The 18,895-nt window shown below is 49.0% G+C and overlaps 1 protein-coding gene across 2 annotated transcripts in view; it reads left to right on the top strand.

The window, feature by feature from the left end:
• LOC106596082 (casein kinase I) overlaps window positions 1-18,895 on the top strand; it is an 86,118-nt gene that overhangs the window by 50,897 nt on the left and 16,326 nt on the right. For both annotated transcript variants that reach the window (XM_045715859.1, XM_045715858.1), the window contains exons 4-8: window positions 4,247-4,475; window positions 5,674-5,844; window positions 6,198-6,346; window positions 6,780-6,957; window positions 18,156-18,265. In XM_045715859.1, the coding sequence (XP_045571815.1) occupies window positions 4,247-4,475; window positions 5,674-5,844; window positions 6,198-6,346; window positions 6,780-6,957; window positions 18,156-18,265 (837 nt within the window). The remainder of the gene's footprint in view (window positions 1-4,246; window positions 4,476-5,673; window positions 5,845-6,197; window positions 6,347-6,779; window positions 6,958-18,155; window positions 18,266-18,895) is intronic.

The raw sequence follows: 18,895 nt of genomic DNA, 5'->3' as shown, positions 1-18,895 counted from the left end.
CTTCTCTTCTTCTCCTGCTTCAACCGTGGCAGTGAGGTCGCTGTCCTATGACATATCTCCTTGTTTCAAGCAAAACTACCAAAACTATTGCCGATGGTGAACCTGAACAATCTACATACAAATGTAATGTGAATATATAGGTCTGTTGTCATTTCTACCCGTTTCTAATGCTGTGATGGGTATCGAGAAACCCCTGCCCTGGATCTAGATACTTATCCAATCATCTTGAAAAGGAAAGATCACTTCCCGATTAGCAATCGCTTCTACTTCATTTCTTGCAACAGTAGTGCTGCAGTGTTTATACTACCAGCTGTCTATACTCCAGGTGTTTATACTACCAGGTGTCCTCCAGGTGTTAAAAATACCAGGTGTCCTCCAGGTGTTTATACTACCAGCTGTCCTCCAGGTGTTTATACTACCAGGTGTTTATACTACCAGGTGTCCTCCAGGTGTTTATACTACCAGGTGTTTATACTACCAGCTGTCCTCCAGGTGTTTATACTACCAGGTGTTTATACTACCAGGTGTCCTCCAGGTGTTAAAAATACCAGGTGTCCTCCAGTTGTTAAAAATACCAGGTGTCCTCCAGGTGTTAAAAATACCAGGTGTCCTCCAGGTGTTAAAAATACCAGGTGTCCTCCAGTTGTTAAAAATACCAGGTGTCCTCCAGGTGTTAAAAATACCAGGTGTCCTCCAGGTGTTTATACTACCAGCTGTCCTCCAGTTGTTAAAAATACCAGGTGTCCTCCAGGTGTTTATACTACCAGCTGTCCTCCAGTTGTTTATACTACCAGGTGTTTATACTACCAGGTGTCCTCCAGGTGTTAAAAATACCAGGTGTCCTCCAGTTGTTAAAAATACCAGGTGTCCTCCAGGTGTTTATACTACCAGCTGTCCTCCAGGTGTTAAAAATACCAGGTGTCCTCCAGGTGTTTATACTACCAGGTGTCCTCCAGTTGTTTATACTACCAGGTGTTTATACTACCAGCTGTCCTCCAGGTGTTTATACTACCAGCTGTCCTCCAGGTGTTTATACTACCAGCTGTCCTCCAGTTGTTTATACTACCAGGTGTTTATACTACCAGGTGTCCTCCAGTTGTTAAAAATACCAGGTGTCCTCCAGTTGTTAAAAATACCAGGTGTCCTCCAGGTGTTTATACTACCAGCTGTCCTCCAGGTGTTTATACTACCAGGTGTCCTCCAGTTGTTAAAAATACCAGGTGTTTATACTACCAGGTGTCCTCCAGGTGTTTATACTACCAGCTGTCCTCCAGGTGTTTATACTACCAGGTGTCCTCCAGTTGTTAAAAATACCAGGTGTTTATACTACCAGGTGTCCTCCAGGTGTTTATACTACCAGGCGTCCTCCAGTTGTTTATACTACCAGGTGTTTATACTACCAGGTGTCCTCCAGGTGTTTATACTACCAGGTGTTTATACTACCAGGTGTCCTCCAGGTGTTTATACTACCAGGTGTCCTCCAGTTGTTTATACTACCAGGTGTTTATACTACCAGGTGTTTATACTACCAGGTGTTTATACTACCAGGTGTCCTCCAGTTGTTTATACTACCAGGTGTCCTCCAGTTGTTTATACTACCAGGTGTCCTCCAGGTGTTTATACTACCAGGTGTTTATACTACCAGGTGTCCTCCAGGTGTTTATACTACCAGGTGTCCTCCAGGTGTTTATACTACCAGGTGTTTATACTACCAGGTGTCCTCCAGGTGTTTATACTACCAGGTGTTTATACTACCAGGCGTCCTCCAGTTGTTTATACTACCAGGTGTTTATACTACCAGGTGTCCTCCAGGTGTTTATACTACCAGGTGTTTATACTACCAGGTGTTTATACTACCAGGTGTCCTCCAGGTGTTTATACTACCAGGTGTCCTCCAGTTGTTTATACTACCAGGTGTTTATATTACCAGGTGTTTATACTACCAGGTGTTTATACTACCAGGTGTCCTCCAGTTGTTTATACTACCAGGTGTCCTCCAGGTGTTTATACTACCAGGTGTTTATACTACCAGGTGTCCTCCAGGTGTTTATACTACCAGGTGTCCTCCAGGTGTTAAAAATACCAGGTGTCCTCCAGGTGTTTATACTACCAGCTGTCCTCCAGTTGTTAAAAATACCAGGTGTCCTCCAGGTGTTTATACTACCAGCTGTCCTCCAGTTGTTTATACTACCAGGTGTTTATACTACCAGGTGTCCTCCAGGTGTTAAAAATACCAGGTGTCCTCCAGTTGTTAAAAATACCAGGTGTCCTCCAGGTGTTTATACTACCAGCTGTCCTCCAGGTGTTAAAAATACCAGGTGTCCTCCAGGTGTTTATACTACCAGGTGTCCTCCAGTTGTTTATACTACCAGGTGTTTATACTACCAGGTGTCCTCCAGTTGTTAAAAATACCAGGTGTCCTCCAGTTGTTAAAAATACCAGGTGTCCTCCAGGTGTTTATACTACCAGCTGTCCTCCAGTTGTTTATACTACCAGGTGTTTATACTACCAGGTGTCCTCCAGGTGTTAAAAATACCAGGTGTCCTCCAGTTGTTAAAAATACCAGGTGTCCTCCAGGTGTTTATACTACCAGCTGTCCTCCAGGTGTTAAAAATACCAGGTGTCCTCCAGGTGTTTATACTACCAGGTGTCCTCCAGTTGTTTATACTACCAGGTGTTTATACTACCAGGTGTCCTCCAGGTGTTAAAAATACCAGGTGTCCTCCAGGTGTTTATACTACCAGCTGTCCTCCAGGTGTTTATACTACCAGGTGTCCTCCAGTTGTTAAAAATACCAGGTGTCCTCCAGGTGTTTATACTACCAGGCGTCCTCCAGTTGTTTATACTACCAGGTGTTTATACTACCAGGTGTCCTCCAGGTGTTTATACTACCAGGTGTTTATACTACCAGGTGTCCTCCAGGTGTTTATACTACCAGGTGTCCTCCAGTTGTTTATACTACCAGGTGTTTATACTACCAGGTGTTTATACTACCAGGTGTTTATACTACCAGGTGTCCTCCAGTTGTTTATACTACCAGGTGTCCTCCAGGTGTTTATACTACCAGGTGTTTATACTACCAGGTGTCCTCCAGGTGTTTATACTACCAGGTGTCCTCCAGGTGTTTATACTACCAGGTGTCCTCCAGGTGTTTATACTACCAGGTGTTTATACTACCAGGCGTCCTCCAGTTGTTTATACTACCAGGTGTTTATACTACCAGGTGTCCTCCAGGTGTTTATACTACCAGGTGTTTATACTACCAGGTGTTTATACTACCAGGTGTCCTCCAGGTGTTTATACTACCAGGTGTCCTCCAGTTGTTTATACTACCAGGTGTTTATATTACCAGGTGTTTATACTACCAGGTGTTTATACTACCAGGTGTCCTCCAGTTGTTTATACTACCAGGTGTCCTCCAGGTGTTTATACTACCAGGTGTTTATACTACCAGGTGTCCTCCAGGTGTTTATACTACCAGGTGTCCTCCAGGTGTTTATACTACCAGGTGTTTATACTACCAGGTGTCCTCCAGGTGTTTATACTACCAGGTGTTTATACTACCAGGTGTCCTCAGGTGTTTATACTACCAGGTGTTTATACTACCAGGTGTCCTCCAGGTGTTTATACTACCAGGTGTTTATACTACCAGGTGTTTATACTACCAGGTGTCCTCCAGTTTACATTTTACTATTGACAGCCATCATGTATATTCACGTTCTGTGCGCATTATTGATTATGCTAACGCCAGCTCTCTCCTGTCCAGATCAGACTAGCTGTTATTGATCGAGCTCTCTCCTCTCCAGATCAGACTAGCTGTTATTGATCGAGCTCTCTCCTCTCCAGATCAGCCTAGCTGTTATTGATCGAGCTCTCTCCTCTCCAGATCAGACTAGCTGTTATTGATCGAGCTCTCTCCTCTCCAGATCAGACTAGCTGTTATTGATCGAGCTCTCTCCTCTCCAGATCAGACTAGCTGTTATTGATCGAGCTCTCTCCTCTCCAGATCAGACTAGCTGTTATTGATCGAGCTCTCTCCTCTCCAGATCAGACTAGCTGTTATTGATCGAGCTCTCTCCTCTCCAGATCAGACTAGCTGTTATTAATCGAGCTCTCTCCTCTCCAGATCAGACTAGCTGTTATTGATCGAGCTCTCTCCTCTCCAGATCAGACTAGCTGTTATTGATCGAGCTCTCTCCTCTCCAGATCAGACTAGCTGTTATTGATCGAGCTCTCTCCTCTCCAGATCAGCCGTATAGAGTACATCCACTCTAAGAACTTCATCCACAGAGACGTGAAGCCAGACAACTTCCTGATGGGCCTGGGCAAGAAGGGTAACCTGGTGTACATCATTGACTTTGGCCTGGCCAAGAAGTACCGTGACGCCCGCACACACCAGCACATCCCCTACCGCGAGAACAAGAATCTGACCGGCACAGCACGCTACGCATCCATCAACACACACCTGGGAATCGGTAGGAATATATACACTATATATACAAAAGTATGTGGACACCCCTTCAAATTAGTGGATTCGGCGACTTTCAGCCACACCCGTTGCTGACAGGTGTATAAAATCGAGCACACAGCCATGCAATCTCCATAGACAAACATTGGCAGTAGAATGGCCTTACTGAAGAGCTCAGTGATTTAACGTGGCACCGTCATAGGATGCCACCTTTCCAACTAGTCAGTTCGTCAAACTTCTGCCCTGCTACAGCTGTCCCGGTCAACTGTAAGTTCTGTTATTGTGAAGTGGAAACATCTAGGAGCAACAACGGCTCAACCGTGAAGGTAGGCCACACAAGCTCACAGAACAGAACACTTCCAAGTTCCAAACTACCTCTGGAAGCAACGTCAGCACAAGAACTGTTCGTCGGGAGCTTTGTGAAATGAGTTTCCATGGCCGAGCAGCCGCACACAAACCTAAGATCACCATGCGCAATGCCAAGCGTCAGCTGAAGATGTACTCTGGAGTGATGAATCATGCTGCACCATCTGGCAATCCGACGGATGAATCTGGGTTTTTTGGATGCCAGGAGAACGCTACCTGCCCCAATGCATAGTGCCAACTGTAAAGTTTGGTGGAGGAGGAATAATGGTCTGGGGCTGTTTTTCATGGTTCGGGCCCCTTAGTTACAGTGAAGGGAGATCTTAACTCTACAGCATACAATTACATTCTAGACAATTCTGTCCTTCCAGCTTTGTGAGAACAGTTTGGGGAAGGGCCCTTTCCTGTTTCAGCATGACAATGCCCCCCGTGCACAAAGCGAGGTCCATACAGAAATGGTTTGTAGATTGGTGTGGAAGAACTTGACTGACCTGCACAGAGCCCTGACCTCAACCCCATCGAACACCTGAATTGGAACGCTGACTGCGAGTCAGGCCTAATCACCCAACATCACTCATGCCCTTGTAGCTGAATAGAAGCAAGTCCCCTCAGCAATGTTCCAACATCTAGTAGAAAGCCTTCCCAGAAGAGTGGAGGCTGTTATAGCAGCAAAGGGGGACCAACTCCATATGAATACCCATGATTTTGGAATGAGATGTTCGACATGTCCACATACTTTTGGCAATATATTTAAAGAAACACATACACTAGTTACACACACCAGGGAACAGGTACACAACACAAACACTCTGACCCTCTCTCCCTCTCTTCTCTCTCTACAGAGCAGTCTCGTCGTGATGACCTGGAGTCTCTTGGCTATGTCCTGATGTACTTCAACCTGGGCAGTCTGCCCTGGCAGGGCCTGAAGGCTGCCACTAAGAGACAGAAGTACGAACGCATCAGTGAGAAGAAGATGTCTACCCCCATCGAGGTCCTCTGTAAAGGATACCCATGTGAGTAGTTGAAAGACCTGTCTGTGGCTGGAAGTTGAAGGGGTTTCTCAAGTCAAAACAGGTCGTTTTTGCATAGTAGATCCTTGTTCATATAGAATTTCCACTCCCAGTCTTTGAAAGTGGATAGCTCTTCTGTGGTCCATAGTGTGATGGATAGGGTTAGGAGTTTTTCCTGAGCATGTGACCTAACCAGGAAGAAAGCTGATCAGATTCAGACGATCTGTTTGTAGTGTATGTCTTGTTGTCTTGGAGACTAGAGGATTCACATTCAGGCATTTTATTCAACATACAGCTCTTTAGAAATCCAGTTGTATAATATGTATCTTGACCCATCCTCTCCTTTCTCCTCTCAGCTGAGTTTGCCACGTACCTGAACTTCTGCCGTTCTCTGCGGTTCGATGACAAGCCAGACTACTCTTACCTCAGACAGCTGTTCAGGAACCTGTTCCACAGACAGGGCTTCTCCTACGACTACGTCTTCGACTGGAACATGCTCAAGTTTGTGAGGAACATCTCTGCTACGTCTGATTCATCCCCTTCATTACATTGACCCGGACTGGAATCTTTTCATCACAATATCTCCTTTCTCCTGAAGCGTACACTCGTTCACTACTTCCAACAAATCTGAAAACTGTTGGGATTGGTGGAGACATGGGCTAGTGGGAGTTTCCACTGTAAGTCAGTGATGTGAACCAGTGCACACTTTAGGAGGAAGGAGAGGTAATTGAGACATAGTAATGGAATGTCCAAGGTGGCCATTTTGTTGGTCTACGAATAGCAGTGGTGTCCCTGGCAACGGCAGCCATTTTGAATGCTGATTAAGCAAATTCCTGGTCAATAAGATCCCATAGTGTTGTTGTTGTGATAGTGAAGGGTTGGGAGGTGGGACAGTGTAACTGTTGTCTCCATGGTGTTGTATGTCTCTGTGTGTACAGGGCGCCAACAGGGCAGCGGAGGATGCAGAGAGGGAGAGGAGAGCCGGTGAGGACAGACTGAGACAGGGACAGGCCAGGGCCCCTGCAGGGGCCAGAGGGATCCCCTCCGCCTCCGGACGACCCAGAGGAGCACAGGACGCAGCCGCACCCGCACCCCTTACACCCACCTCACACACAGGTTAGTGAAAACACTGAATTGGTTAAATAAAGGTTGATCGCCAGGTATGGAGGTCTCTCTCTCTAACCCCAGGTATCTGTCCTCTATCCCAGGTATGGAGGTCTCTCTCTCTAACCCCAGGTATCTGTCCTCTATCCCAGGTATCTGTCCTCTATCCCAGGTATGGAGGTCTCTCTCTCTAACCCCAGGTATCTGTCCTCTATCCCAGGTATCTGTCCTCTATCCCAGGTATGGAAGTCTCTCTCTCTAACCCCAGGTATCTGTCCTCTATCCCAGGTATCTGTCCTCTATCCCAGGTATGGAAGTCTCTCTCTCTATCCCAGGTATCTGTCCTCTATCGCAGGTATCTGTCCTCTATCCCAGGTATGGAGCTTCTTAGGTATAGTCTCTCTCTCTAACCCCAGGTATCTGTCCTCTATCCCAGGTATGGAGGTCTCTCTAACCCCAGGTATCTGTCCTCTATCCCAGGTATGGAGGTCTCTCTCTCTAACCCCAGGTATCTGTCCTCTATCCCAGGTATGGAGGTCTCTCTAACCCCAGGTATCTGTCCTCTATCCCAGGTATCTGTCCTCTATCCCAGGTATGGAGGTCTCTCTCTCTCTAACCCCAGGTATCTGTCCTCTATCCCAGGTATGGATGTCTCTCTCTCTAACCCCAGGTATCTGTCCTCTATCCCAGGTATGGAGGTCTCTCTCTCTAACCCCAGGTATCTGTCCTCTATCCCAGGTATGGAGGTCTCTCTCACTAACCCCAGGTATCTGTCCTCTATCCCAGGTATCTGTCCTCTATCCCAGGTATGGAGGTCTCTCTCTCTCTAACCCCAGGTATCTGTCCTCTATCCCAGGTATGGAGGTCTCTCTCTCTCTAACCCCAGGTATCTGTCCTCTATCCCAGGTATGGAGGTCTCTCTAACCCCAGGTATCTGTCCTCTATCCCAGGTATAGAGGTCTCTCTAACCCCAGGTATATGTCCTCTATCCCAGGAATGGAGGTCTCTCTCTCTAACCCCAGGTATCTGTCCTCTATCCCAGGTATAGAGGTCTCTCTAACCCCAGGTATATGTCCTCTATCCCAGGTATGGAGGTCTCTCTCTCTAACCCCAGGTATCTGTCCTCTATCCCAGGTATGGAGGTCTCTCTCTCTAACCCCAGGTATCTGTCCTCTATCCCAGGTATCTGTCCTCTATCCCAGGTATGGAGGTCTCTCTCTCTCTAACCCCAGGTATCTGTCCTCTATCCCAGGTATGGAGGTCTCTCTCTCTAACCCCAGGTATCTGTCCTCTATCCCAGGTATGGAAGTCTCTCTCTCTAACCCCAGGTATCTGTCCTCTATCCCAGGTATCTGTCCTCTATCCCAGGTATGGAGGTCTCTCTCTCTCTAACCCCAGGTATCTGTCCTCTATCCCAGGTATGGAGGTCTCTCTCTCTAACCCCAGGTATCTGTCCTCTATACCAGGTATCTGTCCTCTATCCCAGGTATGGAAGTCTCTCTCTCTAACCCCAGGTATCTGTCCTCTATCCCAGGTATCTGTCCTCTATCCCAGGTATGGAAGTCTCTCTCTCTAACCCCAGGTATCTGTCCTCTATCCCAGGTATCTGTCCTCTATCCCAGGTATGGAGGTCTCTCTCTCTAACCCCAGGTATCTGTCCTCTATCCCAGGTATGGAGGTCTCTCTAACCCCAGGTATCTGTCCTCTATCCCAGGTATGGAGGTCTCTCTCTCTAACCCCAGGTATCTGTCCTCTATCCCAGGTATGGAGGTCTCTCTAACCCCAGGTATCTGTCCTCTATCCCAGGTATCTGTCCTCTATCCCAGGTATGGAGGTCTCTCTCTCTAACCCCAGGTATCTGTCCTCTATCCCAGGTATGGATGTCTCTCTCTCTAACCCCAGGTATCTGTCCTCTATCCCAGGTATGGAGGTCTCTCTCTCTAACCCCAGGTATCTGTCCTCTATCCCAGGTATCTGTCCTCTATCCCAGGTATGGAGGTCTCTCTCTCTAACCCCAGGTATCTGTCCTCTATCCCAGGTATCTGTCCTCTATCCCAGGTATGGAGGTCTCTCTCTCTAACCCCAGGTATCTGTCCTCTATCCCAGGTATGGAGGTCTCTCTCTCTAACCCCAGGTATCTGTCCTCTATCCCAGGTATGGAGGTCTCTCTCTCTCTAACCCCAGGTATCTGTCCTCTATCCCAGGTATGGAGGTCTCTCTCTCTAACCCCAGGTATCTGTCCTCTATCCCAGGTATCTGTCCTCTATCCCAGGTATGGAGGTCTCTCTCTCTAACCCCAGGTATCTGTCCTCTATCCCAGGTATGGAGGTCTCTCTCTCTAACCCCAGGTATCTGTCCTCTATCCCAGGTATGGAGGTCTCTCTAACCCCAGGTATCTGTCCTCTATCCCAGGTATGGAGGTCTCTCTCTCTAACCCCAGGTATCTGTCCTCTATCCCAGGTATAGAGGTCTCTCTCTAACCCCAGGTATCTGTCCTCTATCCCAGGTATGGAGGTCTCTCTCTAACCCCAGGTATCTGTCCTCTATCCCAGGTATGGAGGTCTCTCTCTCTAACCCCAGGTATCTGTCCTCTATCCCAGGTATGGAGGTCTCTCTCTCTAACCCCAGGTATCTGTCCTCTATCCCAGGTATGGAGGTCTCTCTCTCTCTAACCCCAGGTATCTGTCCTCTATCCCAGGTATAGAGGTCTCTCTAACCCCAGGTATCTGTCCTCTATCCCAGGTATGGAGGTCTCTCTCTCTAACCCCAGGTATCTGTCCTCTATCCCAGGTATGGAGGTCTCTCTCTCTAACCCCAGGTATCTGTCCTCTATCCCAGGTATCTGTCCTCTATCCCAGGTATCTGTCCTCTATCCCAGGTATGGAGGTCTCTCTCTCTAACCCCAGGTATCTGTCCTCTATCCCAGGTATCTGTCCTCTATCCCAGGTATCTGTCCTCTATCCCAGGTATGGAGGTCTCTCTCTCTAACCCCAGGTATCTGTCCTCTATCCCAGGTATCTGTCCTCTATCCCAGGTATGGAGGTCTCTCTCTCTCTAACCCCATGTATCTGTCCTCTATCCCAGGTATGGAGGTCTCTCTCTCTAACCCCAGGTATCTGTCCTCTATCCCAGGTATGGAGGTCTCTCTCTCTAACCCCAGGTATCTGTCCTCTATCCCAGGTATGGAGGTCTCTCGCTCTAACCCCAGGTATCTGTCCTCTATCCCAGGTATCTGTCCTCTATCCCAGGTATGGAAGTCTCTCTCTCTAACCCCAGGTATCTGTCCTCTATCCCAGGTATCTGTCCTCTATCCCAGGTATCTGTCCTCTATCCCAGGTATGGAGGTCTCTCTCTCTAACCCCAGGTATCTGTCCTCTATCCCAGGTATGGAGGTCTCTCTCTCTAACCCCAGGTATCTGTCCTCTATCCCAGGTATGGAGGTCTCTCTCTCTAACCCCAGGTATCTGTCCTCTATCCCTGGTATGGAGGTCTCTCTCTCTAACCCCAGGTATCTGTCCTCTATCCCAGGTATGGAGGTCTCTCTCTCTAACCCCAGGTATCTGTCCTCTATCCCAGGTATGGAGGTCTCTCTCTCTAACCCCAGGTATCTGTCCTCTATCCCTGGTATGGAGGTCTCTCTCTCTAACCCCAGGTATCTGTCCTCTATCCCAGGTATGGAGGTCTCTCTAACCCCAGGTATCTGTCCTCTATCCCAGGTATGGAGGTCTCTCTCTCTAACCCCAGGTATCTGTCCTCTATCCCAGGTATCTGTCCTCTATCCCAGGTATGGAAGTCTCTCTCTCTATCCCAGGTATCTGTCCTCTATCCCAGGTATCTGTCCTCTATCCCAGGTATGGAGGTCTCTCTCTCTAACCCCAGGTATCTGTCCTCTATCCCAGGTATCTGTCCTCTATCCCAGGTATGGAGGTCTCTCTCTCTAACCCCAGGTATCTGTCCTCTATCCCAGGTATGGAAGTCTCTCTCTCTATCCCAGGTATCTGTCCTCTATCCCAGGTATGGAGGTCTCTCTCTCTAACCCCAGGTATCTGTCCTCTATCCCAGGTGTGGAGGTCTCTCTCTCTAACCCCAGGTATCTGTCCTCTATCCCAGGTGTGGAGGTCTCTCTCTCTAACCCCAGGTATCTGTCCTCTATCCCAGGTATGGAGGTCTCTCTCTCTCTAACCCCAGGTATCTGTCCTCTATCCCAGGTATGGAGGTCTCTCTCTCTCTAACCCCAGGTATCTGTCCTCTATCCCAGGTATGGAGGTCTCTCTCTCTCTAACCCCAGGTATCTGTCCTCTATCCCAGGTATGGAGGTCTCTCTCTCTAACCCCAGGTATCTGTCCTCTATCCCAGGTATCTGTCCTCTATCCCAGGTATGGAAGTCTCTCTCTCTAACCCCAGGTATCTGTCCTCTATCCCAGGTATCTGTCCTCTATCCCAGGTATGGAAGTCTCTCTCTCTATCCCAGGTATCTGTCCTCTATCCCAGGTATCTGTCCTCTATCCCAGGTATGGAGGTCTCTCTCTCTAACCCCAGGTATCTGTCCTCTATCCCAGGTATGGAGGTCTCTCTAACCCCAGGTATCTGTCCTCTATCCCAGGTATGGAGGTCTCTCTCTCTAACCCCAGGTATCTGTCCTCTATCCCAGGTATGGAGGTCTCTCTAACCCCAGGTATCTGTCCTCTATCCCAGGTATCTGTCCTCTATCCCAGGTATGGAGGTCTCTCTCTCTCTAACCCCAGGTATCTGTCCTCTATCCCAGGTATGGATGTCTCTCTCTCTAACCCCAGGTATCTGTCCTCTATCCCAGGTATGGAGGTCTCTCTCTCTAACCCCAGGTATCTGTCCTCTATCCCAGGTATCTGTCCTCTATCCCAGGTATGGAAGTCTCTCTCTCTAACCCCAGGTATCTGTCCTCTATCCCAGGTATCTGTCCTCTATCCCAGGTATGGAGGTCTCTCTCTCTAACCCCAGGTATCTGTCCTCTATCCCAGGTATGGAGGTCTCTCTCTCTAACCCCAGGTATCTGTCCTCTATCCCAGGTATGGAGGTCTCTCTCTCTTAACCCCAGGTATCTGTCCTCTATCCCAGGTATGGAGGTCTCTCTCTAACCCCAGGTATCTGTCCTCTATCCCAGGTATCTGTCCTCTATCCCAGGTATGGAGGTCTCTCTCTCTCTAACCCCAGGTATCTGTCCTCTATCCCAGGTATGGAGGTCTCTCTCTCTCTAACCCCAGGTATCTGTCCTCTATCCCAGGTATGGAGGTCTCTCTCTCTAACCCCAGGTATCTGTCCTCTATCCCAGGTATGGAGGTCTCTCTTAACCCCAGGTATCTGTCCTCTATCCCAGGTATGGAGGTCTCTCTCTCTCTAACCCCAGGTATCTGTCCTCTATCCCAGGTATGGATGTCTCTCTAACCCCAGGTATCTGTCCTCTATCCCAGGTATCTGTCCTCTATCCCAGGTATGGAGGTCTCTCTCTCTCTAACCCCAGGTATCTGTCCTCTATCCCAGGTATGGAGGTCTCTCTAACCCCAGGTATCTGTCCTCTATCCCAGGTATGGAGGTCTCTCTCTCTAACCCCAGGTATCTGTCCTCTATTCCAGGTATGGAGGTCTCTCTCACTAACCCCAGGTATCTGTCCTCTATCCCAGGTATGGAGGTCTCTCTAACCCCAGGTATCTGTCCTCTATCCCAGGTATGGAGGTCTCTCTCTCTAACCCCAGGTATCTGTCCTCTATTCCAGGTATGGAGGTCTCTCTAACCCCAGGTATCTGTCCTCTATCCCAGGTATCTGTCCTCTATCCCAGGTATGGAAGTCTCTCTCTCTAACCCCAGGTATCTGTCCTCTATCCCAGGTATCTGTCCTCTATCCCAGGTATGGAAGTCTCTCTCTCTAACTCCCAGGTATCTGTCCTCTATCCCAGGTATGGAGGTCTCTCTCTCTAACCCCAGGTATCTGTCCTCTATCCCAGGTATGGAGGTCTCTCTTAACCCCAGGTATCTGTCCTCTATCCCAGGTATGGAGGTCTCTCTCTCTAACCCCAGGTATCTGTCCTCTATCCCAGGTATGGAGGTCTCTCTCTCTAACCCCAGGTATCTGTCCTCTATCCCAGGTATCTGTCCTCTATCCCAGGTATGGAGGTCTCTCTCTCTCTAACCCCAGGTATCTGTCCTCTATCCCAGGTATGGAGGTCTCTCTCTCTAACCCCAGGTATCTGTCCTCTATCCCAGGTATGGAGGTCTCTCTCTCTAACCCCAGGTATCTGTCCTCTATCCCAGGTATCTGTCCTCTATCCCAGGTATGGAGGTCTCTCTCTCTAACCCCAGGTATCTGTCCTCTATCCCAGGTATGGAGGTCTCTCTCTCTCTAACCCCAGGTATCTGTCCTCTATCCCAGGTATGGAGGTCTCTCTCTCTAACCCCAGGTATCTGTCCTCTATCCCAGGTATGGAGGTCTCTCTCTCTAACCCCAGGTATCTGTCCTCTATCCCAGGTATGGAGGTCTCTCTCCTCTAACCCAGGTATCTGTCCTCTATCCCAGGTATGGAGGTCTCTCTCTCTAACCCCAGGTATCTGTCCTCTATCCCAGGTATGGAGGTCTCTCTCTCTAACCCCAGGTATCTGTCCTCTATCCCAGGTATGGAGGTCTCTCTCTCAACCCCAGGTATCTGTCCTCTATCCCAGGTATGGAGGTCTCTCTCTCTAACCCCAGGTATCTGTCCTCTATCCCAGGTATGGAGGTCTCTCTCTCTCTAACCCCAGGTATCTGTCCTCTATCCCAGGTATGGAGTCTCTCTCTCTAACCCCAGGTATCTGTCCTCTATCCCAGGTATGGAGGTCTCTCTCTCTTAACCCCAGGTATCTGTCCTCTATCCCAGGTATGGCTGTCTCTCTATCCCCAGGTATGGTCCTCTTCCCGTGGAGGTCTCTCTCTAACCCCAGGTATCTGTCCTCTATCCCAGGTATGGAGGTCTCTCTCTCTAACCCCAGGTATCTGTCCTCTATCCCAGGTATGATCTCTCTCTCTATCCCCAGGTATCTGTCCTCTATCCCAGGTATGGAGGTCTCTCTCTCTAACCCCAGGTATCTGTCCTCTATCCCAGGTATCTGTCCTCTATCCCAGGTATCTGTCCTCTATCCCAGGTATGGAGGTCTCTCTCTAACCCCAGGTATCTGTCCTCTATCCCAGGTATCTGTCCTCTATCCCAGGTATGGAGGTCTCTCTCTCTAACCCCATGTATCTGTCCTCTATCCCAGGTATGGAGGTCTCTCTCTCTAACCCCAGGTATCTGTCCTCTATCCCAGGTATGGAGGTCTCTCTCTCTAACCCCAGGTATCTGTCCTCTATCCCAGGTATGGAGGTCTCTCGCTCTAACCCCAGGTATCTGTCCTCTATCCCAGGTATCTGTCCTCTATCCCAGGTATGGAAGTCTCTCTCTCTAACCCCAGGTATCTGTCCTCTATCCCAGGTATCTGTCCTCTATCCCAGGTATCTGTCCTCTATCCCAGGTATGGAGGTCTCTCTCTCTAACCCCAGGTATCTGTCCTCTATCCCAGGTATGGAGGTCTCTCTCTCTAACCCCAGGTATCTGTCCTCTATCCCAGGTATGGAGGTCTCTCTCTCTAACCCCAGGTATCTGTCCTCTATCCCTGGTATGGAGGTCTCTCTCTCTAACCCCAGGTATCTGTCCTCTATCCCAGGTATGGAGGTCTCTCTCTCTAACCCCAGGTATCTGTCCTCTATCCCAGGTATGGAGGTCTCTCTCTCTAACCCCAGGTATCTGTCCTCTATCCCCCCCCAGGTATCTGTCCTCTATCCCAGGTATGGAGGTCTCTCTCTAACCCCAGGTATCTGTCCTCTATCCCAGGTATGGAGGTCTCTCTCTCTAACCCCAGGTATCTGTCCTCTATCCCAGGTATCTCCGGAGGTCTCTCTCTATCCCAGGTATCTGTCCTCTATCCCAGGTATCTGTCCTCTATCCCAGGTATGGAGGTCTCTCTCTCTAACCCCAGGTATCTGTCCTCTATCCCAGGTATCTGTCCTCTATCCCAGGTATGGAAGTCTCTCTCTCTAACCCCAGGTATCTCTCTCTCTAACCCCAGGTATCTGTCCTCTATCCCAGGTATGGAGGTCTCTCTCTATCCAGGTATCTGTCCTCTATCCCAGGTATCTGTCCTCTATCCCAGGTATGGAGGTCTCTCTCTCCTAACCCCAGGTATCTGTCCTCTATCCCAGGTGTGGAGGTCTCTCTCTCTAACCCCAGGTATCTGTCCTCTATCCCAGGTGTGGAGGTCTCTCTCTCTAACCCCAGGTATCTGTCCTCTATCCCAGGTATGGAGGTCTCTCTCTCTCTAACCCCAGGTATCTGTCCTCTATCCCAGGTATGGAGGTCTCTCTCTCTCTAACCCCAGGTATCTGTCCTCTATCCCAGGTATGGAGGTCTCTCTCTCTAACCCCAGGTATCTGTCCTCTATCCCAGGTATGGAGGTCTCTCTCTCTAACCCCAGGTATCTGTCCTCTATCCCAGGTATGGAGGTCTCTCTCTCTAACCCCAGGTATCTGTCCTCTATCCCAGGTATCTGTCCTCTATCCCAGGTATGGAGGTCTCTCTCTAACCCCAGGTATCTGTCCTCTATCCCAGGTATCTGTCCTCTATCCCAGGTATGGAGGTCTCTCTCTCTCTAACCCCAGGTATCTGTCCTCTATCCCAGGTATGGAGGTCTCTCTCTCTAACCCCAGGTATCTGTCCTCTATCCCAGGTATGGAGGTCTCTCTCTCTAACCCCAGGTATCTGTCCTCTATCCCAGGTATGGATGTCTCTCTCTAACCCCAGGTATCTGTCCTCTATCCCAGGTATGGAGGTCTCTCTCTCTAACCCCAGGTATCTGTCCTCTATCCCAGGTATCTGTCCTCTATCCCAGGTATGGAAGTCTCTCTCTCTAACCCCAGGTATCTGTCCTCTATCCCAGGTATCTGTCCTCTATCCCAGGTATGGAGGTCTCTCTCTCTAACCCCAGGTATCTGTCCTCTATCCCAGGTATGGCCCCCCTTCTGTCCTCTATCCCAGGTATGGAGGTCTCTCTCTCTAACCCCAGGTATCTGTCCTCTATCCCAGGTATGGAGGTCTCTCTCTCTAACCCCAGGTATCTGTCCTCTATCCCAGGTATCTGTCCTCTATCCCAGGTATGGAGGTCTCTCTCTCTAACCCCAGGTATCTGTCCTCTATCCCAGGTATGGAGGTCTCTCTCTCTCTAACCCCAGGTATCTGTCCTCTATCCCAGGTATGGAGGTCTCTCTCTCTAACCCCAGGTATCTGTCCTCTATCCCAGGTATGGAGGTCTCTCTCTCTAACCCCAGGTATCTGTCCTCTATCCCAGGTATGCACTGTCCTCTATCCCAGGTATGGATGTCTCTCTAACCCCAGGTATCTGTCCTCTATCCCAGGTATCTGTCCTCTATCCCAGGTATGGAGGTCTCTCTCTCTCTAACCCCAGGTATCTGTCCTCTATCCCAGGTATGGAGGTCTCTCTAACCCCAGGTATCTGTCCTCTATCCCAGGTATGGAGGTCTCTCTCTCAACCCCAGGTATCTGTCCTCTATCCCAGGTATGGAGGTCTCTCTCACTAACCCCAGGTATCTGTCCTCTATCCCAGGTATGGAGGTCTCTCTAACCCCAGGTATCTGTCCTCTATCCCAGGTATGGAGGTCTCTCTCTCTAACCCCAGGTATCTGTCCTCTATCCCAGGTATGGAGGTCTCTCTCTAACCCCAGGTATCTGTCCTCTATCCCAGGTATCTGTCCTCTATCCCAGGTATGGAAGTCTCTCTCTCTAACCCCAGGTATCTGTCCTCTATCCCAGGTATGGAAGTCTCTCTCTCTATCCCAGGTATCTGTCCTCTATCCCAGGTATGGAGGTCTCTCTCTCTAACCCCAGGTATCTGTCCTCTATCCCAGGTATGGAGGTCTCTCTAACCCCAGGTATCTGTCCTCTATCCCAGGTATGGAGGTCTCTCTCTCTAACCCCAGGTATCTGTCCTCTATCCCAGGTATGGAGGTCTCTCTAACCCCAGGTATCTGTCCTCTATCCCAGGTATCTGTCCTCTATCCCAGGTATGGAGGTCTCTCTCTCTCTAACCCCAGGTATCTGTCCTCTATCCCAGGTATGGATGTCTCTCTCTCTAACCCCAGGTATCTGTCCTCTATCCCAGGTATGGAGGTCTCTCTCTCAACCCCAGGTATCTGTCCTCTATCCCAGGTATCTGTCCTCTATCCCAGGTATGGAAGTCTCTCTCTCTAACCCCAGGTATCTGTCCTCTATCCCAGGTATCTGTCCTCTATCCCAGGTATGGAGGTCTCTCTCTCTAACCCCAGGTATCTGTCCTCTATCCCAGGTATGGAGGTCTCTCTCTCTAACCCCAGGTATCTGTCCTCTATCCCAGGTATGGAGGTCTCTCTCTCTCTAACCCCAGGTATCTGTCCTCTATCCCAGGTATGGAGGTCTCTCTAACCCCAGGTATCTGTCCTCTATCCCAGGTATCTGTCCTCTATCCCAGGTATGGAGGTCTCTCTCTCTCTAACCCCAGGTATCTGTCCTCTATCCCAGGTATGGAGGTCTCTCTCTCTCTAACCCCAGGTATCTGTCCTCTATCCCAGGTATGGAGGTCTCTCTCTCTAACCCCAGGTATCTGTCCTCTATCCCAGGTATGGAGGTCTCTCTAACCCCAGGTATCTGTCCTCTATCCCAGGTATGGAGGTCTCTCTCTCTCTAACCCCAGGTATCTGTCCTCTATCCCAGGTATGGATGTCTCTCTAACCCCAGGTATCTGTCCTCTATCCCAGGTATCTGTCCTCTATCCCAGGTATGGAGGTCTCTCTCTCTCTAACCCCAGGTATCTGTCCTCTATCCCAGGTATGGAGGTCTCTCTAACCCCAGGTATCTGTCCTCTATCCCAGGTATGGAGGTCTCTCTCTCTAACCCCAGGTATCTGTCCTCTATCCCAGGTATGGAGGTCTCTCTCTCTAACCCCAGGTATCTGTCCTCTATCCCAGGTATGGAGGTCTCTCTACCCCAGGTTCGTTCTCTCTCTAACCCCAGGTATCTGTCCTCTATCCCAGGTATGGAGGTCTCTCTAACCCCAGGTATCTGTCCTCTATTCCAGGTATGGAGGTCTCTCTAACCCTAGGTATCTGTCCTCTATTCCAGGTATGGAGCGAGAGAGGAAGGTCAGCATGCGTCTTCACCGTGGAGCTCCTGTCAACATCTCCTCCTCAGACCTGACTGGACGACAGGACTCACGCATGTCCACCTCACAGGTAATGACACAACCCACAGGTTAGACACACACACACACACACACACACACACAATACACAACACCCCGTATTTCCACCTCACAGGTGAGACTCACACACTTCTCACAGGTCTGAAAACGTCGTCATGTTTCTGGCCTTGTTTTAATTGTTTGAAGTTCTTCATTCCTTTTGGACTCACTGATGACACTTTAACGATCAACACCGCAGGTCGTCCACAAACAGTCACTCAGGAATGTGAAACCTTTTCACTGGCATGATAAAAACATGATAAAAACATGATAAAACATGGCTTTAATGTTGCAGGGTGTCAGTGTTTCCCCTATATTCATTTAGCAGTGGCGGGCCACCATTGAAGAATAAAATACATGTAAAAAAATGTTACTGAAAGGACAAAAACCAGATATAAAGTATGTAGAAAAGATAACAGACTGATATATATTTAACATGAGATCATCTTTGAGAACTAACAATCACCAATATAAAAACTAGACATTCAGGGAGAATCAAAAATTAAAACAATTTAGTTCCTTATATTTCAGTCACTCAGATAGCATAAGGACACGGCATAATGTGTAGAATTGCAGTAAACTAAAGTTCTGGGTGTGGCTCAGAGACCGGCTCTGAAACTCT

This window comes from Salmo salar, chromosome ssa03, assembly GCF_905237065.1.
Source record: "Salmo salar chromosome ssa03, Ssal_v3.1, whole genome shotgun sequence".
NCBI lineage: Eukaryota > Metazoa > Chordata > Actinopteri > Salmoniformes > Salmonidae > Salmo > Salmo salar.
The sequence above is the reverse complement of the archived record's forward strand: the minus strand, read 5'-3'. Positions and strand labels throughout refer to the sequence as shown.